Genomic DNA, 26,676 nt, shown 5'->3' with positions numbered 1-26,676 from the left:
GTGTCTCAGTAAACTATAGGATCATAGAATACAGAGACAGTGTAGTGTCTCAGTAAACTATAGGATCATAGAATACAGAGAGACAGTGTAGTGTCTCAGTAAACTATAGGATCATAGAATACAGAGACAGTGTAGTGTCTCAGTAAACAATAGGATCATAGAATACAGAGAGACAGTGTAGTGTCTCAGTAAACTATAGGATCATAGAATACAGAGAGACAGTGTAGTGTCTCAGTAAACTATAGGATCTTAGAATACAGAGAGACAGTGTAGTGTCTCAGTAAACTATAGGATCATAGAATACAGAGAGACAGTGTAGTGTCTCAGTAAACTATAGGATCTTAGAATACAGCTAGACAGTGTAGTGTCTCAGTAAACTATAGGATCATAGAATACAGAGAGACAGTGCAGTGTCTCAGTAAACTATAGGATCATATAATACAGAGACAGTGTAGTGTCTCAGTAAACTATATGATCATATAATACAGAGAGACAGTGTAGTGTCTCAGTAAACTATAGGATCATAGAATACAGAGAGACAGTGTAGTGTCTCAGTAAACTATAGGATCATAGAATACAGAGACAGTGTAGTGTCTCAGTAAACTATAGGATCATAGAATACAGAGACAGTGTAGTGTCTCAGTAAACTATAGGATCATAGAATACAGAGAGACAGTGTAGTGTCTCAGTAAACTATAGGATCATAGAATACAGAGACAGTGTAGTGTCTCAGTAAACAATAGGATCATAGAATACAGAGAGACAGTGTAGTGTCTCAGTAAACTATAGGATCATAGAATACAGAGAGACAGTGTAGTGTCTCAGTAAACTATAGGATCTTAGAATACAGAGAGACAGTGTAGTGTCTCAGTAAACTATAGGATCATAGAATACAGAGAGACAGTGTAGTGTCTCAGTAAACTATAGGATCTTAGAATACAGAGAGACAGTGTAGTGTCTCAGTAAACTATAGGATCATAGAATACAGCTAGACAGTGTAGTGTCTCAGTAAACTATAGGATCATAGAATACAGAGAGACAGTGCAGTGTCTCAGTAAACTATAGGATCATAGAATACATAGAGACAGTGTAGTGTCTCAGTAAACAATAGGATCATAGAATACAGAGACAGTGTAGTGTCTCAGTAAAATATAGGATCATAGAATACAGAGAGACAGTGTAGTGTCTCAGTAAACTATAGGATCATAGAATACAGAGATACAGTGTAGTGTCTCAGTAAACTATAGGATCATAGACTACAGAGACAGTGTAGTGTATCAGTAAACTATTGGGTCATAGAATACAGAGAGACAGTGTAGTGTCTCAGTAAACTATAGGACCATAGAATACAGAGAGACAGTGTAGAGTCTCAGTAAACTATAGGATCATAGAATACAGAGAGACAGTGTAGTGTCTCAGTAAACTATAGGACCATAGAATACAGAGAGACAGTGTAGTGTCTCAGTAAACTATAGGATCATAGAATACAGAGAGACAGTGTAGTGTCTCAGTAAACTATAGGATCATAGAATACAGAGAAACAGTGCAGTGTCTCAGTAAACTATAGGATCGTAGAATACAGAGAGACAGTGTAGTGTCTCAGTAAACTATAGGATCATATAATACAGAGACAGTGTAGTGTCTCAGTAAACTATAGGATCATAGAATACAGAGAGACAGTGTAGTGTCTCAGTAAACTATAGGATCATAGAATACAGAGACAGTGTAGTATCTCAGTAAACTATAGGATCATAGAATACAGAGAGACAGTGTAGTGTCTCAGTAAACTATTGGATCATAGAATACAGAGAGACAGTGTAGTGTCTCAGTAAACTATAGGATCATAGAATGTAGAGAGACAGTGCAGTGTCTCAGTAAACTATAGGATCATAGAATACAGAGACAGTGTAGTGTTTCAGTAAACTATAGGATCATAGAATACAGAGACAGTGTAGTGTCTCAGTAAACGATAGGATCATAGAATACATAGAGACAGTGTAGTGTCTCAGTAAACAATAGGATCATAGAATACAGAGACAGTGTAGTGTCTCAGTAAACTATAGGATCATAGAATACAGAGAGACAGTGTAGTGTCTCAGTAAACTATAGGATCATAGAATACAGAGATACAGTGTAGTGTCTCAGTAAACTATAGGATCATAGACTACAGAGACAGTGTAGTGTATCAGTAAACTATTGGGTTATAGAATACAGAGAGACAGTGTAGTGTCTCAGTAAACTATAGGATCATAGAATGTAGAGAGACAGTGTAGTGTCTCAGTAAACTATAGGATCATAGAATACAGAGAGATAGTGCAGTGTCTCAGTAAACTATAGGATCATAGAATACAGAGAGACAGTGTAGTGTCTCAGTAAACTATAGGACCATAGAATACAGAGAGACAGTGTAGAGTCTCAGTAAACTATAGGATCATAGAATACAGAGAGACAGTGTAGTGTCTCAGTAAACTATAGGACCATAGAATACAGAGAGACAGTGTAGTGTCTCAGTAAACTATAGGATCATAGAATACAGAGAGACAGTGTAGTGTCTCAGTAAACTATAGGATCATAGAATACAGAGAAACAGTGCAGTGTCTCAGTAAACTATAGGATCGTAGAATACAGAGAGACAGTGTAGTGTCTCAGTAAACTATAGGATCATATAATACAGAGACAGTGTAGTGTCTCAGTAAACTATAGGATCATAGAATACAGAGAGACAGTGTAGTGTCTCAGTAAACTATAGGATCATAGAATACAGAGACAGTGTAGTATCTCAGTAAACTATAGGATCATAGAATACAGAGAGACAGTGTAGTGTCTCAGTAAACTATTGGATCATATAATACAGAGAGACAGTGTAGTGTCTCAGTAAACTATAGGATCATAGAATTTAGAGAGACAGTGCAGTATGTCAGTAAACTATAGGATAATAGAATACAGAGAGACAGTGTAGTGTCTCAGTAAACTATAGGACCATAGAATACAGAGAGACAGTGTAGTGTCTCAGTAAACTATAGGATCATAGAATACAGCTAGACAGTGTAGTGTCTCAGTAAACTATAGGATCATAGAATACAGAGAGACAGTGCAGTGTCTCAGTAAACTATAGGATCATATAATACAGAGACAGTGTAGTGTCTCAGTAAACTATATGATCATATAATACAGAGAGACAGTGTAGTGTCTCAGTAAACTATAGGATCATAGAATACAGAGAGACAGTGTAGTGTCTCAGTAAACTATAGGATCATAGAATACAGAGACAGTGTAGTGTCTCAGTAAACTATAGGATCATAGAATACAGAGACAGTGTAGTGTCTCAGTAAACTATAGGATCATAGAATACAGAGACAGTGTAGTGTCTCAGTAAACTATAGGATCATAGAATACAGAGACAGTGTAGTGTCTCAGTAAACTATAGGATCATAGAATACAGAGACAGTGTAGTGTCTCAGTAAACTATAGGATCATAGAATACAGAGAGACAGTGTAGTGTCTCAGTAAACTATAGGATCATAGAATACAGAGACAGTGTAGTGTCTCAGTAAACAATAGGATCATAGAATACAGAGAGACAGTGTAGTGTCTCAGTAAACTATAGGATCATAGAATACAGAGAGACAGTGTAGTGTCTCAGTAAACTATAGGATCTTAGAATACAGAGAGACAGTGTAGTGTCTCAGTAAACTATAGGATCATAGAATACAGAGAGACAGTGTAGTGTCTCAGTAAACTATAGGATCTTAGAATACAGCTAGACAGTGTAGTGTCTCAGTAAACTATAGGATCATAGAATACAGAGAGACAGTGCAGTGTCTCAGTAAACTATAGGATCATATAATACAGAGACAGTGTAGTGTCTCAGTAAACTATATGATCATATAATACAGAGAGACAGTGTAGTGTCTCAGTAAACTATAGGATCATAGAATACAGAGAGACAGTGTAGTGTCTCAGTAAACTATAGGATCATAGAATACAGAGACAGTGTAGTGTCTCAGTAAACTATAGGATCATAGAATACAGAGACAGTGTAGTGTCTCAGTAAACTATAGGATCATAGAATACAGAGACAGTGTAGTGTCTCAGTAAACTATAGGATCATAGAATACAGAGACAGTGTAGTGTCTCAGTAAACTATAGGATCATAGAATACAGAGAGACAGTGTAGTGTCTCAGTAAACTATAGGATCATAGAATACAGAGATACAGTGTAGTGTCTCAGTAAACTATAGGATCATAGAATACAGAGAGACAGTGTAGTGTCTCAGTAAACTATAGGATCATAGAATACAGAGACAGTGTAGTGTCTCAGTAAACAATAGGATCATAGAATACAGAGAGACAGTGTAGTGTCTCAGTAAACTATAGGATCATAGAATACAGAGAGACAGTGTAGTGTCTCAGTAAACTATAGGATCTTAGAATACAGAGAGACAGTGTAGTGTCTCAGTAAACTATAGGATCATAGAATACAGAGAGACAGTGTAGTGTCTCAGTAAACTATAGGATCTTAGAATACAGAGAGACAGTGTAGTGTCTCAGTAAACTATAGGATCATAGAATACAGCTAGACAGTGTAGTGTCTCAGTAAACTATAGGATCATAGAATACAGAGAGACAGTGCAGTGTCTCAGTAAACTATAGGATCATAGAATACATAGAGACAGTGTAGTGTCTCAGTAAACAATAGGATCATAGAATACAGAGACAGTGTAGTGTCTCAGTAAAATATAGGATCATAGAATACAGAGAGACAGTGTAGTGTCTCAGTAAACTATAGGATCATAGAATACAGAGATACAGTGTAGTGTCTCAGTAAACTATAGGATCATAGACTACAGAGACAGTGTAGTGTATCAGTAAACTATTGGGTCATAGAATACAGAGAGACAGTGTAGTGTCTCAGTAAACTATAGGACCATAGAATACAGAGAGACAGTGTAGAGTCTCAGTAAACTATAGGATCATAGAATACAGAGAGACAGTGTAGTGTCTCAGTAAACTATAGGACCATAGAATACAGAGAGACAGTGTAGTGTCTCAGTAAACTATAGGATCATAGAATACAGAGAGACAGTGTAGTGTCTCAGTAAACTATAGGATCATAGAATACAGAGAAACAGTGCAGTGTCTCAGTAAACTATAGGATCGTAGAATACAGAGAGACAGTGTAGTGTCTCAGTAAACTATAGGATCATATAATACAGAGACAGTGTAGTGTCTCAGTAAACTATAGGATCATAGAATACAGAGAGACAGTGTAGTGTCTCAGTAAACTATAGGATCATAGAATACAGAGACAGTGTAGTATCTCAGTAAACTATAGGATCATAGAATACAGAGAGACAGTGTAGTGTCTCAGTAAACTATTGGATCATAGAATACAGAGAGACAGTGTAGTGTCTCAGTAAACTATAGGATCATAGAATGTAGAGAGACAGTGCAGTGTCTCAGTAAACTATAGGATCATAGAATACAGAGACAGTGTAGTGTTTCAGTAAACTATAGGATCATAGAATACAGAGACAGTGTAGTGTCTCAGTAAACGATAGGATCATAGAATACATAGAGACAGTGTAGTGTCTCAGTAAACAATAGGATCATAGAATACAGAGACAGTGTAGTGTCTCAGTAAACTATAGGATCATAGAATACAGAGAGACAGTGTAGTGTCTCAGTAAACTATAGGATCATAGAATACAGAGATACAGTGTAGTGTCTCAGTAAACTATAGGATCATAGACTACAGAGACAGTGTAGTGTATCAGTAAACTATTGGGTTATAGAATACAGAGAGACAGTGTAGTGTCTCAGTAAACTATAGGATCATAGAATGTAGAGAGACAGTGTAGTGTCTCAGTAAACTATAGGATCATAGAATACAGAGAGATAGTGCAGTGTCTCAGTAAACTATAGGATCATAGAATACAGAGAGACAGTGTAGTGTCTCAGTAAACTATAGGACCATAGAATACAGAGAGACAGTGTAGAGTCTCAGTAAACTATAGGATCATAGAATACAGAGAGACAGTGTAATGTCTCAGTAAACTATAGGACCATAGAATACAGAGAGACAGTGTAGTGTCTCAGTAAACTATAGGATCATAGAATACAGAGAGACAGTGTAGTGTCTCAGTAAACTATAGGATCATAGAATACAGAGAAACAGTGCAGTGTCTCAGTAAACTATAGGATCGTAGAATACAGAGAGACAGTGTAGTGTCTCAGTAAACTATATGATCATATAATACAGAGAGACTGTGTAGTGTCTCAGTAAACTATAGGATCATAGAATACAGAGAGACAGTGTAGTGTCTCAGTAAACTATAGGATCATAGAATACAGAGACAGTGTAGTGTCTCAGTAAACTATAGGATCATAGAATACAGAGACAGTGTAGTGTCTCAGTAAACTATAGGATCATAGAATACAGAGACAGTGTAGTGTCTCAGTAAACTATAGGATCATAGAATACAGAGACAGTGTAGTGTCTCAGTAAACTATAGGATCATAGAATACAGAGACAGTGTAGTGTCTCAGTAAACTATAGGATCATAGAATACAGAGAGACAGTGTAGTGTCTCAGTAAACTATAGGATCATAGAATACAGAGACAGTGTAGTGTCTCAGTAAACAATAGGATCATAGAATACAGAGAGACAGTGTAGTGTCTCAGTAAACTATAGGATCATAGAATACAGAGAGACAGTGTAGTGTCTCAGTAAACTATAGGATCTTAGAATACAGAGAGACAGTGTAGTGTCTCAGTAAACTATAGGATCATAGAATACAGAGAGACAGTGTAGTGTCTCAGTAAACTATAGGATCTTAGAATACAGCTAGACAGTGTAGTGTCTCAGTAAACTATAGGATCATAGAATACAGAGAGACAGTGCAGTGTCTCAGTAAACTATAGGATCATATAATACAGAGACAGTGTAGTGTCTCAGTAAACTTATGATCATATAATACAGAGAGACAGTGTAGTGTCTCAGTAAACTATAGGATCATAGAATACAGAGAGACAGTGTAGTGTCTCAGTAAACTATAGGATCATAGAATACAGAGACAGTGTAGTGTCTCAGTAAACTATAGGATCATAGAATACAGAGACAGTGTAGTGTCTCAGTAAACTATAGGATCATAGAATACAGAGAGACAGTGTAGTGTCTCAGTAAACTATAGGATCATAGAATACAGAGACAGTGTAGTGTCTCAGTAAACAATAGGATCATAGAATACAGAGAGACAGTGTAGTGTCTCAGTAAACTATAGGATCATAGAATACAGAGAGACAGTGTAGTGTCTCAGTAAACTATAGGATCTTAGAATACAGAGAGACAGTGTAGTGTCTCAGTAAACTATAGGATCATAGAATACAGAGAGACAGTGTAGTGTCTCAGTAAACTATAGGATCTTAGAATACAGAGAGACAGTGTAGTGTCTCAGTAAACTATAGGATCATAGAATACAGCTAGACAGTGTAGTGTCTCAGTAAACTATAGGATCATAGAATACAGAGAGACAGTGCAGTGTCTCAGTAAACTATAGGATCATAGAATACATAGAGACAGTGTAGTGTCTCAGTAAACAATAGGATCATAGAATACAGAGACAGTGTAGTGTCTCAGTAAAATATAGGATCATAGAATACAGAGAGACAGTGTAGTGTCTCAGTAAACTATAGGATCATAGAATACAGAGATACAGTGTAGTGTCTCAGTAAACTATAGGATCATAGACTACAGAGACAGTGTAGTGTATCAGTAAACTATTGGGTCATAGAATACAGAGAGACAGTGTAGTGTCTCAGTAAACTATAGGACCATAGAATACAGAGAGACAGTGTAGAGTCTCAGTAAACTATAGGATCATAGAATACAGAGAGACAGTGTAGTGTCTCAGTAAACTATAGGACCATAGAATACAGAGAGACAGTGTAGTGTCTCAGTAAACTATAGGATCATAGAATACAGAGAGACAGTGTAGTGTCTCAGTAAACTATAGGATCATAGAATACAGAGAAACAGTGCAGTGTCTCAGTAAACTATAGGATCGTAGAATACAGAGAGACAGTGTAGTGTCTCAGTAAACTATAGGATCATATAATACAGAGACAGTGTAGTGTCTCAGTAAACTATAGGATCATAGAATACAGAGAGACAGTGTAGTGTCTCAGTAAACTATAGGATCATAGAATACAGAGACAGTGTAGTATCTCAGTAAACTATAGGATCATAGAATACAGAGAGACAGTGTAGTGTCTCAGTAAACTATTGGATCATAGAATACAGAGAGACAGTGTAGTGTCTCAGTAAACTATAGGATCATATAATGTAGAGAGACAGTGCAGTGTCTCAGTAAACTATAGGATCATAGAATACAGAGACAGTGTAGTGTTTCAGTAAACTATAGGATCATAGAATACAGAGACAGTGTAGTGTCTCAGTAAACGATAGGATCATAGAATACATAGAGACAGTGTAGTGTCTCAGTAAACAATAGGATCATAGAATACAGAGACAGTGTAGTGTCTCAGTAAACTATAGGATCATAGAATACAGAGAGACAGTGTAGTGTCTCAGTAAACTATAGGATCATAGAATACAGAGATACAGTGTAGTGTCTCAGTAAACTATAGGATCATAGACTACAGAGACAGTGTAGTGTATCAGTAAACTATTGGGTTATAGAATACAGAGAGACAGTGTAGTGTCTCAGTAAACTATAGGATCATAGAATGTAGAGAGACAGTGTAGTGTCTCAGTAAACTATAGGATCATAGAATACAGAGAGATAGTGCAGTGTCTCAGTAAACTATAGGATCATAGAATACAGAGAGACAGTGTAGTGTCTCAGTAAACTATAGGACCATAGAATACAGAGAGACAGTGTAGAGTCTCAGTAAACTATAGGATCATAGAATACAGAGAGACAGTGTAGTGTCTCAGTAAACTATAGGACCATAGAATACAGAGAGACAGTGTAGTGTCTCAGTAAACTATAGGATCATAGAATACAGAGAGACAGTGTAGTGTCTCAGTAAACTATAGGATCATAGAATACAGAGAAACAGTGCAGTGTCTCAGTAAACTATAGGATCGTAGAATACAGAGAGACAGTGTAGTGTCTCAGTAAACTATAGGATCATATAATACAGAGACAGTGTAGTGTCTCAGTAAACTATAGGATCATAGAATACAGAGAGACAGTGTAGTGTCTCAGTAAACTATAGGATCATAGAATACAGAGACAGTGTAGTATCTCAGTAAACTATAGGATCATAGAATACAGAGAGACAGTGTAGTGTCTCAGTAAACTATTGGATCATAGAATACAGAGAGACAGTGTAGTGTCTCAGTAAACTATAGGATCATAGAATTTAGAGAGACAGTGCAGTATGTCAGTAAACTATAGGATAATAGAATACAGAGAGACAGTGTAGTGTCTCAGTAAACTATAGGACCATAGAATACAGAGAGACAGTGTAGTGTCTCAGTAAACTATAGGATCATAGAATACAGCTAGACAGTGTAGTGTCTCAGTAAACTATAGGATCATAGAATACAGAGAGACAGTGCAGTGTCTCAGTAAACTATAGGATCATATAATACAGAGACAGTGTAGTGTCTCAGTAAACTATATGATCATATAATACAGAGAGACAGTGTAGTGTCTCAGTAAACTATAGGATCATAGAATACAGAGAGACAGTGTAGTGTCTCAGTAAACTATAGGATCATAGAATACAGAGACAGTGTAGTGTCTCAGTAAACTATAGGATCATAGAATACAGAGACAGTGTAGTGTCTCAGTAAACTATAGGATCATAGAATACAGAGACAGTGTAGTGTCTCAGTAAACTATAGGATCATAGAATACAGAGAGACAGTGTAGTGTCTCAGTAAACTATAGGATCATAGAATACAGAGACAGTGTAGTGTCTCAGTAAACAATAGGATCATAGAATACAGAGAGACAGTGTAGTGTCTCAGTAAACTATAGGATCATAGAATACAGAGAGACAGTGTAGTGTCTCAGTAAACTATAGGATCTTAGAATACAGAGAGACAGTGTAGTGTCTCAGTAAACTATAGGATCATAGAATACAGAGAGACAGTGTAGTGTCTCAGTAAACTATAGGATCTTAGAATACAGCTAGACAGTGTAGTGTCTCAGTAAACTATAGGATCATAGAATACAGAGAGACAGTGCAGTGTCTCAGTAAACTATAGGATCATATAATACAGAGACAGTGTAGTGTCTCAGTAAACTATATGATCATATAATACAGAGAGACAGTGTAGTGTCTCAGTAAACTATAGGATCATAGAATACAGAGAGACAGTGTAGTGTCTCAGTAAACTATAGGATCATAGAATACAGAGACAGTGTAGTGTCTCAGTAAACTATAGGATCATAGAATACAGAGACAGTGTAGTGTCTCAGTAAACTATAGGATCATAGAATACAGAGAGACAGTGTAGTGTCTCAGTAAACTATAGGATCATAGAATACAGAGACAGTGTAGTGTCTCAGTAAACAATAGGATCATAGAATACAGAGAGACAGTGTAGTGTCTCAGTAAACTATAGGATCATAGAATACAGAGAGACAGTGTAGTGTCTCAGTAAACTATAGGATCTTAGAATACAGAGAGACAGTGTAGTGTCTCAGTAAACTATAGGATCATAGAATACAGAGAGACAGTGTAGTGTCTCAGTAAACTATAGGATCTTAGAATACAGAGAGACAGTGTAGTGTCTCAGTAAACTATAGGATCATAGAATACAGCTAGACAGTGTAGTGTCTCAGTAAACTATAGGATCATAGAATACAGAGAGACAGTGCAGTGTCTCAGTAAACTATAGGATCATAGAATACATAGAGACAGTGTAGTGTCTCAGTAAACAATAGGATCATAGAATACAGAGACAGTGTAGTGTCTCAGTAAAATATAGGATCATAGAATACAGAGAGACAGTGTAGTGTCTCAGTAAACTATAGGATCATAGAATACAGAGATACAGTGTAGTGTCTCAGTAAACTATAGGATCATAGACTACAGAGACAGTGTAGTGTATCAGTAAACTATTGGGTCATAGAATACAGAGAGACAGTGTAGTGTCTCAGTAAACTATAGGACCATAGAATACAGAGAGACAGTGTAGAGTCTCAGTAAACTATAGGATCATAGAATACAGAGAGACAGTGTAGTGTCTCAGTAAACTATAGGACCATAGAATACAGAGAGACAGTGTAGTGTCTCAGTAAACTATAGGATCATAGAATACAGAGAGACAGTGTAGTGTCTCAGTAAACTATAGGATCATAGAATACAGAGAAACAGTGCAGTGTCTCAGTAAACTATAGGATCGTAGAATACAGAGAGACAGTGTAGTGTCTCAGTAAACTATAGGATCATATAATACAGAGACAGTGTAGTGTCTCAGTAAACTATAGGATCATAGAATACAGAGAGACAGTGTAGTGTCTCAGTAAACTATAGGATCATAGAATACAGAGACAGTGTAGTATCTCAGTAAACTATAGGATCATAGAATACAGAGAGACAGTGTAGTGTCTCAGTAAACTATTGGATCATAGAATACAGAGAGACAGTGTAGTGTCTCAGTAAACTATAGGATCATAGAATGTAGAGAGACAGTGCAGTGTCTCAGTAAACTATAGGATCATAGAATACAGAGACAGTGTAGTGTTTCAGTAAACTATAGGATCATAGAATACAGAGACAGTGTAGTGTCTCAGTAAACGATAGGATCATAGAATACATAGAGACAGTGTAGTGTCTCAGTAAACAATAGGATCATAGAATACAGAGACAGTGTAGTGTCTCAGTAAACTATAGGATCATAGAATACAGAGAGACAGTGTAGTGTCTCAGTAAACTATAGGATCATAGAATACAGAGATACAGTGTAGTGTCTCAGTAAACTATAGGATCATAGACTACAGAGACAGTGTAGTGTATCAGTAAACTATTGGGTTATAGAATACAGAGAGACAGTGTAGTGTCTCAGTAAACTATAGGATCATAGAATGTAGAGAGACAGTGTAGTGTCTCAGTAAACTATAGGATCATAGAATACAGAGAGATAGTGCAGTGTCTCAGTAAACTATAGGATCATAGAATACAGAGAGACAGTGTAGTGTCTCAGTAAACTATAGGACCATAGAATACAGAGAGACAGTGTAGAGTCTCAGTAAACTATAGGATCATAGAATACAGAGAGACAGTGTAATGTCTCAGTAAACTATAGGACCATAGAATACAGAGAGACAGTGTAGTGTCTCAGTAAACTATAGGATCATAGAATACAGAGAGACAGTGTAGTGTCTCAGTAAACTATAGGATCATAGAATACAGAGAAACAGTGCAGTGTCTCAGTAAACTATAGGATCGTAGAATACAGAGAGACAGTGTAGTGTCTCAGTAAACTATAGGATCATATAATACAGAGACAGTGTAGTGTCTCAGTAAACTATAGGATCATAGAATACAGAGAGACAGTGTAGTGTCTCAGTAAACTATAGGATCATAGAATACAGAGACAGTGTAGTATCTCAGTAAACTATAGGATCATAGAATACAGAGAGACAGTGTAGTGTCTCAGTAAACTATTGGATCATAGAATACAGAGAGACAGTGTAGTGTCTCAGTAAACTATAGGATCATAGAATTTAGAGAGACAGTGCAGTATGTCAGTAAACTAGACGCGTCGCAATTATGGGAAATTGCAAAGTGTGGTTGAGCCGTCGCCGGTCGCGGGTTGCCGCCGCCCGGACTTGAGGAATATGCTTGGAGGAATACCGTCGGAGGTCGCGTGACGTACCATTCGAATTTGGTGCTGATTGGATCCTGTGTTCGTGATACATGGCGTTTTGATTTGAAGAAATAGGCCCCTCCCACTAAAATAAATAAGCCCCTCCCACAAATGTAGCGGGCCAATGACATCGTCATGTCACTCCTGAGATCACCTGCTTTTCAATTTGAGAGGAGTGATCCCCCCAAAAATCATGTTTTTGCATCAAACGGTTACGTTTTGCACAGTTGTGGCGCCCCCTATGGGTCAAAGTGGAAATGCTTTTGGGGATTCGTTGAGTAAACCACCCTCGACATGTGATTCAAATTTGGGATCGATTGGACGTTTCGTTCGTGATTTTTGTTATTTTTGGTAAAACGGGCTCCTCCCGCTAACTTTGGAAGCCAATTACGGACGAACGGTAAGGACTATCAAAATTCTGTTTCGGTCCAGATTATCGCATGGGTCCAGAGATCATGTGTACCGATTTTTGTGAAATTTGGAGAAAATATGTGGGAGGAGGAGCTAAAAGTGTGTTTTGAAGAACATTCAAAATGGCGGAAAATCTACCCAGACGCAAATGGGCGTGGCCTATATGGGGAGATGCGTCGTGACCCAAGGAATCCAGGTGAAAGGACAGTTTTATTTTACGACCTACGGTTCAAGAGTTATAGGCCAAAACGTAAAGGGGGCTGTTATAGCGCCACCATGAGGCCGACTGGTGTAATTATTTTTTCAATAATTTTGGACTAAATGATGAACCTCCCCTCCAAATCTGGTAACTCTAGCTCTTACGGTTTCAGAGGAAAAAATACTTGAATTAGAGTTTTTTCACTTTTTCATTAAAGCGGATGGGGAAATTTAATGCACTAATAAATCACTATCAATTAAACTATTTAACCAATCTCTTAGCAAAATACAAGCGCACGATTCCCGGTCAAGACGGTCATTTTGACATATGCCACTAAATTGGGAAAAATAAACTGTGAGAGGAGTAGTTGTTTGAAATATTGTTTATCTAGAAACATCAACATATGGTTTTTGCATCAAAAGGTTACATTTTGAGCATTTGTGGCGCCCCCTATGAATCAAAGTGGAAATGCTTTTGGGGATTTGTTGAGTGAAGCACCCTTGACATGTGATTCAAATTTGGGATTGACTGGACGTTTTGTTCGTGATTTGTGTTTTTTTTTGTAAAACGGGCCCCTCCCGCTAACTTTGGAAGCCATTTACGGACGAACGGTATGGACTATCAAAATTCTGTTTCACTCCAGATTATCGCATGGGTCCAGAGATCATGTGTACCGATTTTTGTGAAATTTGGACAAAATATATGGGAGGAGGAGCTAAAAGTGTGTTTTGAAGAAAATTCAAAATGGCGGAAAATCTATCCTGACGCAAATGGGCGTGGCCTATATGGGGAGTTGCGTCGTGACCCAAGGAATCTAGGGAAAAGGAAATTTTGATTTTACGACCTACGGTTCAAGAGTTATAGGCCAAAACGTAAAAGGGGCTGTTATAGCGCCACCATGTGGCCGATTAGTGTAATAATTTTTTCAATAATTTTGGACTAAATGATGAACCTCCCTTCCAAATCTGGTAACTCTAGCTCTTACGGTTTCTGAGAAAAAAATACTTGAATTTGAGTTTTTTCACTTTTTCATTGAAGCGGATGGGGAAATTTAATGCACTAATAAATCAATATAAATTAAACTATTTAACCAATCTCTTAGCAAAATACAAGTGCACGATTCCCGGTGAAGCCGGTCATTTTGACATATGGCACTAAATTGGGAAAAATAAACTGTGGGAGGAGATGCAGCCCGAAATAAAGTTTATCTAGAAATAAAGTTTCTCTATAACAATAGTCTGGTTGCCCATTCGGGCAACCACACTAACTATAGGATCATAGAATACAGAGAGACAGTGTAGTGTCTCAGTAAACTATAGGACCATAGAATACAGAGAGACAGTGTAGTGTCTCAGTAAACTATAGGATCATAGAATACAGCTAGACAGTGTAGTGTCTCAGTAAACTATAGGATCATAGAATACAGAGAGACAGTGCAGTGTCTCAGTAAACTATAGGATCATATAATACAGAGACAGTGTAGTGTCTCAGTAAACTATATGATCATATAATACAGAGACAGTGTAGTGTCTCAGTAAACTATAGGATCATAGAATACAGAGACAGTGTAGTGTCTCAGTAAACTATAGGATCATAGAATACAGAGACAGTGTAGTGTCTCAGTAAACTATAGGATCATAGAATACAGAGACAGTGTAGTGTCTCAGTAAACTATAGGATCATAGAATACAGAGACAGTGTAGTGTCTCAGTAAACTATAGGATCATAGAATACAGAGACAGTGTAGTGTCTCAGTAAACTATAGGATCATAGAATACAGAGACAGTGTAGTGTCTCAGTAAACTATAGGATCATAGAATACAGAGACAGTGTAGTGTCTCAGTAAACTATAGGATCATAGAATACAGAGACAGTGTAGTGTCTCAGTAAACTATAGGATCATAGAATACAGAGAGACAGTGTAGTGTCTCAGTAAACTATAGGATCATAGAATACAGAGACAGTGTAGTGTCTCAGTAAACAATAGGATCATAGAATACAGAGAGACAGTGTAGTGTCTCAGTAAACTATAGGATCATAGAATACAGAGAGACAGTGTAGTGTCTCAGTAAACTATAGGATCTTAGAATACAGAGAGACAGTGTAGTGTCTCAGTAAACTATAGGATCATAGAATACAGAGAGACAGTGTAGTGTCTCAGTAAACTATAGGATCTTAGAATACAGAGAGACAGTGTAGTGTCTCAGTAAACTATAGGATCATAGAATACAGCTACACAGTGTAGTGTCTCAGTAAACTATAGGATCATAGAATACAGAGAGACAGTGCAGTGTCTCAGTAAACTATAGGATCATATAATACAGAGACAGTGTAGTGTCTCAGTAAACTATAGGATCATATAATACAGAGAGACAGTGTAGTGTCTCAGTAAACTATAGGATCATAGAATACAGAGAGACAGTGTAGTGTCTCAGTAAACTATAGGATCATAGAATACAGAGACAGTGTAGTGTCTCAGTAAACTATAGGATCATAGAATACAGAGACAGTGTAGTGTCTCAGTAAACTATAGGATCATAGAATACAGAGACAGTGTAGTGTCTCAGTAAACTATAGGATCATAGAATACAGAGAGACAGTGTAGTGTCTCAGTAAACTATAGGATCATAGAATACAGAGATACAGTGTAGTGTCTCAGTAAACTATAGGATCATAGAATACAGAGAAACATTGCAGTGTCTCAGTAAACTATAGGATCGTAGAATACAGAGAGACAGTGTAGTGTCTCAGTAAACTATAGGATCATATAATACAGAGACAGTGTAGTGTCTCAGTAAACTATAGGATCATAGAATACAGAGAGACAGTGTAGTGTCTCAGTAAACTATAGGATCATAGAATACAGAGACAGTGTAGTATCTCAGTAAACTATAGGATCATAGAATACAGAGAGACAGTGTAGTGTCTCAGTAAACTATTGGATCATAGAATACAGAGAGACAGTGTAGTGTCTCAGTAAACTATAGGATCATAGAATGTAGAGAGACAGTGCAGTGTCTCAGTAAACTATAGGATCATAGAATACAGAGAGACAGTGTAGTGTCTCAGTAAACTATAGGACCATAGAATACAGAGAGACAGTGTAGTGTCTCAGTAAACTATAGGATCATAGAATACAGCTAGACAGTGTAGTGTCTCAGTAAACTATAGGATCATAGAATACAGAGAGACAGTGCAGTGTCTCAGTAAACTATAGGATCATATAATACAGAGACAGTGTAGTGTCTCAGTAAACTATATGATCATATAATACAGAGAGACAGTGTAGTGTCTCAGTAAACTATAGGATCATAGAATACAGAGAGACAGTGTAGTGTCTCAGTAAACTATAGGATCATAGAATACAGAGACAGTGTAGTGTCTCAGTAAACTATAGGATCATAGAATACAGAGACAGTGTAGTGTCTCAGTAAACTATAGGATCATAGAATACAGAGACAGTGTAGTGTCTCAGTAAACTATAGGATCATAGAATACAGAGAGACAGTGTAGTGTCTCAGTAAACTATAGGATCATAGAATACAGAGACAGTGTAGTGTCTCAGTAAACAATAGGATCATAGAATACAGAGAGACAGTGTAGTGTCTCAGTAAACTATAGGATCATAGAATACAGAGAGACAGTGTAGTGTCTCAGTAAACTATAGGATCTTAGAATACAGAGAGACAGTGTAGTGTCTCAGTAAACTATAGGATCATAGAATGCAGAGAGACAGTGTAGTGTCTCAGTAAACTATAGGATCTTAGAATACAGAGAGACAGTGTAGTGTCTCAGTAAACTATAGGATCATAGAATACAGCTAGACAGTGTAGTGTCTCAGTAAACTATAGGATCATAGAATACAGAGAGACAGTGCAGTGTCTCAGTAAACTATAGGATCATATAATACAGAGACAGTGTAGTGTCTCAGTAAACTATAGGATCATATAATACAGAGAGACAGTGTAGTGTCTCAGTAAACTATAGGATCATAGAATACAGAGAGACAGTGTAGTGTCTCAGTAAACTATAGGATCATAGAATACAGAGACAGTGTAGTGTCTCAGTAAACTATAGGATCATAGAATACAGAGACAGTGTAGTGTCTCAGTAAACTATAGGATCATAGAATACAGAGAGACAGTGTAGTGTCTCAGTAAACTATAGGATCATAGAATACAGAGAGACAGTGTACAGGCATGCAAACAGCCCCGAGGTGAAAAAGGTGACAACATGTTTTTTTCTTTCGGGTCAGGTGTCACACAATTGCCCAATTTGGGTACAGTGTAGTGTCTCAGTAAACTATAGGATCATAGAATACAGAGAGACAGTGTAGTGTCTCAGTAAACTATAGGATCTTAGAATACAGAGAGACAGTGTAGTGTCTCAGTAAACTATAGGATCATAGAATGCAGAGAGACAGTGTAGTGTCTCAGTAAACTATAGGATCTTAGAATACAGAGAGACAGTGTAGTGTCTCAGTAAACTATAGGATCATAGAATACAGCTAGACAGTGTAGTGTCTCAGTAAACTATAGGATCATAGAATACAGAGAGACAGTGCAGTGTCTCAGTAAACTATAGGATCATATAATACAGAGACAGTGTAGTGTCTCAGTAAACTATAGGATCATAGAATACAGAGACAGTGTAGTGTCTCAGTAAACTATAGGATCATAGAATACAGAGAGACAGTGTAGTGTCTCAGTAAACTATAGGATCATAGAATACAGAGAGACAGTGTACAGGCATGCAAACAGCCCCGAGGTGAAAAAGGTGACAACATGTTTTTTTCTTTCGGGTCAGGTGTCACACAATTGCCCAATTTGGGTTCAAAAAGGTGACTGTAGCTGAAAAGTGACACTTTTGCATGTCTGAGTAGTGTCTCAGTAAACTATAGGATCTTAGAATACAGAGAGACAGTGTAGTGTCTCAGTAAACTATAGGATCTTAGAATACAGAGAGACAGTGTAGTGTCTCAGTAAACTATAGGATCATAGAATCTAGAGAGACAGTGTAGTGTCTCAGTAAACTATAGGATCATAGAATCTAGAGAGACAGTGTAGTGTCTCAGTAAACTATAATGCTAGGTTCATTGTTTACCTGGTATCCCTGAGTCCCTGAGCCGTTCTGTTGTTACAAATGGACCTAGCATCTGTCTAAACAACACGCTTAATGTTGAGTTATTTATTCATTGGTTTTGTTGGGTCCTTCAGGCAGGAGCTCAGGACGACCCCAGACTAGCAGAGTGTCTCCATAAAGCCCACCACTTCCTCAACATCACCCAGGTAGTAATATTAATATTAATAACATAATTATTATTATAATTATTTTTTGTTTTATCATTTTTAGTGATTGTTGATGTCTGTGTTCAGATTCCAGACAATCCCCCAGAATATCAGAAGTACTACAGACAAATGAACAAGGTACACACACACACGCACGCACGCACGCACGCACGCACGCACGCACGCACGCACGCACGCACACACACACACACACACACACACCTCCTCCATCAGCTTCCGTACGCTGTGATGAGTGGTGTGGTTGTTTTCATAAGTGTCATAAGTAGGATGTCATCATCAGACACACAATCATTGCCAGGTATTCATTAATTAATTCTTCCGCCACTGCCAGCGTTTTCACCTTATTTTGACGATACACAGAGACCCATAGAAGCCACGGTGTGGACATGGATGTAAACAAAAGCTGTCTGGGGGGAAGGAGGGTCTCTAATATTCACCGGAACAAAAATACATTGGAGTCAACAGAGTTTTTATTTTTGGGATAAGGTCATTTCTGCTTCTATCATTCTCTCGCAGTCAAGGGATCATTCGTAGGTTGACGAAGGGCGCCCTCTAGCGTAATCACTAAAAACATTTTGACTTTTTAAATGACGTAGATCTGCGTCAATGGCAGGGAATGTGTTAATTGTTTATTTAACTTGTATCATAATGTTGTTTTTGTATTTTAGGGCGGGTTTCCGTTCAGTACGAAGGACTGTGGTTGGATCGTTGCTGACTGCACCGCTGAGGGCCTCAAATCAGTCATGCTGCTGCAGGAACTATGCCCCGCCTCCGCAGAGGAAACCATCCAATCACAGCGTCTGTATGATGCTGTCAATGTGGTGAGTGACAACCCCCTCATCCAATCACTGTGTGTGCAGTCCTGCCAACTTGCACGCATTTTGCGCACAAACTACGCAATTCTAGGTCTCGGTACGCAAGTACAAAATGCCCAATGACAACTATGCAATACGAGGGATGGGCGCGGTATAACAATTAAACCAAAGATATGCTACGTTCGGCATTTACTCCTAGTAAACTCGCGGCCGTAGGAGTTTAGCTGAGTGCTGGTGGAAGAGTGACTGCCTACGTACCCCTATGAAGCCCAGGTTTATACTTCGTCACACGACGGTGTTGCGACGGTGTCTCTTAGGATACCTGGTATCCTAGGAGACAGATGCTAGGTTGATTGTTTACCTGGTATCCTAGGAGACTGATGCTAGGTTGATTGTTTACCTGGTATCCTAGGAGACTGATGCTAGGTTGATTGTTTACCTGGTATCCGTATCCCATAGTTTCAAATGCTGTGTGTGTGTGTGTGTGTGTGTGTGTGTGTGTGTGTGTGTGTGTGTGTGTGTGTGTGTGTGTGTGTGTGTGTGTGTGTGTGTGTGTGTGTGTGTGTGTGTGTGTGTGTGTGTGTGTGTGTGTGTGTGTGTGTGTGTGTGTGCGCGCGCGCAGCTGCTCAGCATGAGGAATTCAGACGGAGGTTTTGCTTCGTATGAAACCAAGAGAGGAGGGAGGCTGCTGGAACAGCTCAACCCTTCTGAGGTGTTCGGTAGGACACACACACACACACCGTCACACACACTCTCAGAGGTTTGCATTACTATACTTGTGAGGACATGAACATTCTAAGAGGGATTTTTTTTTCAACCGTACGCGTAAAGCCAAAAGATAGCAGATCTACAAGCTCACAACGTGTTGTTAGCTTGTAGATCTGTGTAAATCAGGCTTAACTCTCTGTCTCTGTTTCAATTATTTTGTATAAAACTATCTCTAATCCGTCTGATATGTTAATAACATTAACTAATGATATGTTAACTCTCTCAGTGCCAATGAAATAAAAAAATATGTTCATACTGTGCCGGCATTTTTTTTTAAAGTAAAACAAAATAATAATAAGTTAAACAAGAAGTGAATGGAGCAGCAAATCTTCTGATCTTTTTATTTTTATTTTTTTTAACTCGTTCTTGGCACTGAGGGCATTCAGAAAAAACTCGGGATAACTAGTTTTTGGCACTGAGAGAGTTAATGACATGTTAATTCACATTAATAATGATATGTTAATCATTATAGACTATACGTATGTACAGTATATCTAATACTATGTTAATAATATGTTAATGTTAATTAACGGGACATCATTGCGAACACAGCGGAAGGAGGCGCGCCTAAGGCGCACCTCCGCGCAAGTGGAGCTTATTATGAAACCGTGCTCGGGTTGTGTGTCTGTCTGTCTGTCTGTGTGCAGTATTGTGTGCGTGCACTGCCTGTGTGCAGCCGCCAGAGTGCGCCAGAGTGCACTACAGTGTGGCTGAAATCCGCCTGCCCCTGGGTGACTAATTACACTCCTCTGAGAGAAATATAGCAGCTACAGTAAAAAATAACACATCTAAAAGCATCTAGACGAGAATGGGGCTAGCGGTATGGAGCCTTCTTGTGGCGGCCCTGTTCTCACTAATTTCACTGTACCACCCACTTCTCTACAGTTGCTCATTCCTTTCGATTCTTCTTATTGTTATTTTCGAGCTGCGTTCGCTTCCCGCGTTCGCACGTCTTACTTGTGATAGACTATACGTATGTAGAGTGTGTCTAATATGTTAATAATATGTTAATTAACAGGGGACATCATGATAGACTATACATATGTAGTGTATCTATTATGTTAATAATATGTTAATAACATGTTAATTAACAGGGGACATCATGATAGACTATACGTATGTAGAGTGTATCTAATAATATGCTAATAATATGCTAATAATATGCTAATAATATGCTAATAATATGCTAATAGTATGCTAATAATATGTTCATAATATTTTAATTAACAGGGGACATCATGATAGACTATACGTATGTAGAGTGTACGTCTGCAGTCATGCAGGCGCTGAGACATTTCCAAAAAACCTTCCCTGAGCACCGTGCTGAGGAGATCAGGTACACACACACACACACACACACACACACACACACACACACACACACACGACCAAGCCCTAAATGCCTATGCTAACTGTGACCCCAACCTGAATCTTTTATTGATTGTAACTGTGTGTGTGCGTGTGCGTGTGGTGTTTGTGTGCATTGTGTGCATTCTGGTGTGTGTATACATACATATCTTTCTTACTGTACATATCTTTCTTTTATACTACTCGTATATATGATGTTTTTGCATATTATTGTTCTTTAAATGTATCGATGAATTGAATACACAGGACCTTAATGGAAACAAGCTCTGAGCGCTCATCTGGGTTTTAATCCTTTTAGCATTATGTTGTCTAAATATGTGCCTTGTTTTTTAAAACTGTTAATAAAGTATTTAATGTGTGTGTGTGTGTGTGTGTGTGTGTGTGTGTGTGTGTGTGTGTGTGTGTGTGTGTGTGTGTGTGTGTGTGTGTGTGTGTGTGTGTGTGTGTGTGTGTGTGTGTGTGTGTGTGCTCAGTGAAACCCTGTCAGAAGGACTAGAGTACTGCAGGAGGGTCCAGAGGCCAGATGGATCGTGGGAAGGGTGAGTTTTTATTAATAATAAACTTTATTATTATATACATTATGTGTAAATATGAAAACGTGCTTTATTCCTCTGTTATTTCACAATGATGCTATTATTAATCTTACTAAAATAAACGGTTCGAATCGACCCCCAAATCAGAAATATGTATGGATATATAATATTGTTTACATAACTATGATTCAAATGAAATCCACCATTATTAATTTGTTGGGTAAAGTATTATAATTCAAAGCATAAATGATTTCTCGCTGAGCCTTGAGTTTTCATAAATATCATCGTATGATATGATTTCTGTAGATTTCAACCTTCTATGTTTTTTTTTCATAAATTAATAACTTACTTCATCACACAAGAGTGTCACACAAAAGTAGTGGAAATAGCAGATCTACAAGTTCACAACACAAAGTAGTGGAAATAGCAGATCTACAAGTTAACAACGCAAAGTAGTGGAAATAGCAGATCTACAAGTTCACAACGTATTAGTTTAGAACCTAAAACGTTTAGTTCTTAAGATATGCATGTTAATTTTAAGATATATCCTAAACAAAAACCTGAAATAATAAATATCCTACGCGTCTGTTCCCCGTAGGCCTACGTTGTTCAATGACACCATGATTGGAATAAGTTTGGGTTTTATTTAAATTTAACCTCAGAGCAGCGCCAGTCAGTAAATATATCGATACGTTTTAACACAGGCTAGGCTCTGAAGGTAGGTTTAGCCTAGCTAAGTGGCTAGGCTCTGAAGGTAGGTTTAACCTAGCTAAGTGGCTAGGCTCCGAAGGCAGGTTTAGCCTAGCTAAGTGGCTAGGCTCTGAAGGTAGGTTTACCCTAGCTAAGTGGCTAGGCTAAATTAGGTGTGATGTCATAGTTGTTTGAGCACGGGTAGAGAGCCTATTTCAACCAATCAGATTGCTTCGTCGGAACTACCTGTTGAATAATGGCTTTTGTGTATATTTATATGTACTATTTATATGTATTTATATATTTATATGTACTTGTCAGGTCGTGGGGCGTGTGTTTCACGTATGGAGCCTGGTTTGGACTGGAGGCCTTCGCATGCATGGGCCTCACATATGACCACAGAGGGTAGGTCATCTAAACCTACCTTATATAACTATATATAAGATATTTAAGTTATTATAATAGCATCATGCATGGGCCTCATGTATGACCACAGAGGGTAAGTCATCTAAACCAGTCAAGGACCCCAACATTCCAGTATATGCATTTGGCACCTCACACACCTGTCACACATCACTCACACACCTGTCACACATCACTCATCACTAGGGATGGGTATCTATAGGATTTTTACGAGTCCGGTTCCGGTTCTGCCTATCGGTTCCGGTTCCTAACGGTTCCATATTTCGGTTCCAAAATTGTAAAGAAATAAGAGGTCAAATGTTTATTTAATAGGGATGCACCGAATGGAAAATTATTGACCGAAACCGAATACCGAATGGCCGAAAACTATATTTAAAGAAATATATATAAAAATGTTTTAATATTTTTTTGTACCATTGCTGTCATGGCTATGCCTCTGTTGTAGAGCTACTTGATTATGGCAAAACTTATCATAACTATAATGGGTCCATATTGAGATCAGTTATTTAAAACGTTATTTATTTATTGTGTAGAATTATTTATTTACTATTGTGTAGTAATAGAATACAATATGTCTCAAAACATTAGCATGCCATGCAGTTGAATTATTGCAAATTAAATAAATATGAATTCAAGAAATTAAAGCAAATATTCAATAGCCTAACAAAAGGCAGTTGCATTATTGCACACAGCCAAAATGCATTAATAATATTAGGCCACACACACACACATACACAATCAAAGACAGAATCATTTACAGCTGGTGTTAATTATTTTGCGCAGCGCAGGCTCCTAACTAGTGCTGGCTATCCTACTAATGTTACACCCTCTGACATGTGGATTCTAGTTTTCAAGATGAGAACAACAAAGCTTGGTTACAAAGTTTGCAGGGTAGGCTATCCCTTCCTCACTACTTTAGTTGAGACGGTGGTGTGTGAGGGGAGAGGGGAGTGGAGGGGACGGGGAAGAATGCAGCCGCACTCAGAGAGAAGCAGCAGCTCCTCCATACGACGGTGTGTTACCGAGTGAGACGCAACTGATGTATACTTCTCCATACAACGGTTTTGTGATTTTTGATCAGATTGTGCTGTTTGTGTCGGACCTCTAAACGCCTTTGTTTGAACGGCTTTTAGCGCGTCCAGGAACCGATATGCAGAACCGAAATTACATATTTTCTATGGGTACCCGGTTCTCCGCCATTTCCTTATCGGTTCCTACCTGGAACCGAATTTCGGTTCCAACCCTACTCATCACTCACACCTGTCACACATCACTCACACCTGTCACCTGAGCTCACACATATACCTGCATTAAGTTTGCCCCGCCCCCTTCAGGGAGACGTGTCCGGAGGTGAGGAAAGCGTGTGACTTCCTGCTGGCCAATCAGATGTCAGACGGAGGCTGGGGGGAGGAGTTTGAGTCATGTGAGCAGAGACGTTACGTCCAGAGCCCCGCCTCCCAAATACACAACACCTGCTGGGCACTGCTGGGACTGCTGGCTGTCAGGTAATACACACACATGGACATGCACACTGGCTGTCAAGCAATACACACATATGAACATGCACACGCACACTGGCTTTGAGGTAATACACACACATGGACATGCACACGCACACTGGCTGTCAGGTTATACACACATATGAACATGCACACTGGCTATGAGGTAATACACAAACATGGACATGCACACGCACAATGGCTGTCAGGTATATGGACATGCACACGCGCTGTTAGGTATCAGCTATACCTTTGGCCCGTGAACGTAACATTTAAATAATAAAAAAATAAGCCTCAAATAGGGCAGGCACTAGGACCACGCGGCCACTGACACTCTAGAAGCGGCCCATTGAAAGAGCACGCTGGGCAAGACCTGGGATGTTGGTTGTCTAGGAAGTTGACAACCGGAAATGGTTGAATTTGGCGGAAGTACCGGCCAAGGAAATGACGTTGATGCTTTACAAATCTGTTAACATTCTCCGTGAATGAAACGAGTGTTTGGTCAAAAAATATCGTTTCCGGGGGAAACGGAAATCCTGTCCACTCAGGACTTCCTAGACACTCGCTGCTTTAGGTCGTGACCAGGCTCTTCTCTTCGCAGATGAGTGGGGCTGGGACCGAGGCTATTGAAAGAGGGGGAAGAACGGGGAGGGCCGGGGAGGGCTGCGTGACGGACCAATCACATCCCCACAACCCCACCCCTCCCCTACCTGTGTGTTTTCACTGCATGCCATGTCTGCTTATTATAAGCTACTTTGGTCTTGTCTTTCTGTAAAGTTGTTTGTAAATATTGGTAGTTGTGTTTTTTTGGGCTCATTCCTGGCTTTTTTCCTAATGTTGTTTAAACAGTGGTTTTCAAACATTTTCATGGCAAGGACCCCATTATTAAATATCTTTGTCCACAGACCCCCATTTGAAAATATTTTGTGCCAGGGATTTGTGTTCAAATGTTTCAAATGTTCCAAAATAACTTTTTAATTTTTAATTTTAAATAAGCTCAAACAAGCTCACAACGTGTTGTGAGCTTGTATATCTGCTATTTTCAAATAGCCAATGTAGAAGGGCTTGCTTCTTTTGGGCTTGTTTTCATAGACCTGGTTGCTTGTTTCTCTCGCAAAACCTGGCAACACTGTGGCTGTTTCATTCAAACCCAAATCTCAGTCAGACGCAATGCAGAGATATAAGTCGAGACATAATGCCACCGAAACAACGTAAGGGGGTGCTGACAAGTACAGGGAGTGGGAGTGGGAGTTTACAAAAAAAGAAAGTTGAAGATGACACATGTTTTAAAATATAATACATGCTGGACGGGTGTGGGATTGACAACTGGTCCTCTCACTGTGTTTTGGTTTGTTTTGGTAGACCGGGACGTTTTTGGGGTTCTGTTGCCTTACAGCGGCCAGACAAAGCTTGAAATACATAACTTCGGGGGAAAAAATAAAAAGGAAAAAAAAAACGATATCCAAGACCCAACATATATTTTCAAATGTTTTTTGTTTAGTTTTTTGGGGTCCAGCTCTGTGATGTTTTGGGGGTTCCACCAACCAGATGGTTTTATACTAAATCATAATTAAATTCTCCTATAGGCTGGGGGTGGAGCCTGTCAGCTGGGAATGTTGAACGGGAGGAGTAGGACTGAGGCACTACTTCCTCCCGGGGCTCCTCACTGGCAGGTGAGACAGTAGGGTACAACACTATGTCCTGTCCTCCTGCTGGGGGCTCCTCACTGGCAGGTGAGCCAATTGACATCACAGGGTTCATGTGCAGTAGCGTCAGAGTCCAAAAGCCTGTTGCGGTGGAGCAACGA

General features: G+C 38.7%; 1 protein-coding gene across 1 annotated transcript in view; it reads left to right on the top strand.

Annotated features, from left to right (window-relative positions):
- The window catches only part of lss (lanosterol synthase (2,3-oxidosqualene-lanosterol cyclase)), a 74,339-nt gene that overhangs the window by 38,666 nt on the left and 8,997 nt on the right, over positions 1-26,676 (top strand). Inside the window, exons 13-20 of the mRNA XM_080412960.1 lie at positions 18,681-18,752; positions 18,840-18,890; positions 19,442-19,594; positions 20,211-20,307; positions 21,587-21,692; positions 22,198-22,263; positions 23,269-23,352; positions 24,705-24,875. Of these exons, the coding sequence (XP_080269086.1) occupies positions 18,681-18,752; positions 18,840-18,890; positions 19,442-19,594; positions 20,211-20,307; positions 21,587-21,692; positions 22,198-22,263; positions 23,269-23,352; positions 24,705-24,875 (800 nt within the window). The remainder of the gene's footprint in view (positions 1-18,680; positions 18,753-18,839; positions 18,891-19,441; positions 19,595-20,210; positions 20,308-21,586; positions 21,693-22,197; positions 22,264-23,268; positions 23,353-24,704; positions 24,876-26,676) is intronic.

This window comes from Gymnoscopelus braueri (genome assembly GCF_963280865.1).
Source record: "Gymnoscopelus braueri genome assembly, chromosome: 18".
Lineage (NCBI taxonomy): Eukaryota > Metazoa > Chordata > Actinopteri > Myctophiformes > Myctophidae > Gymnoscopelus > Gymnoscopelus braueri.
The sequence above is the reverse complement of the archived record's forward strand: the minus strand, read 5'-3'. Positions and strand labels throughout refer to the sequence as shown.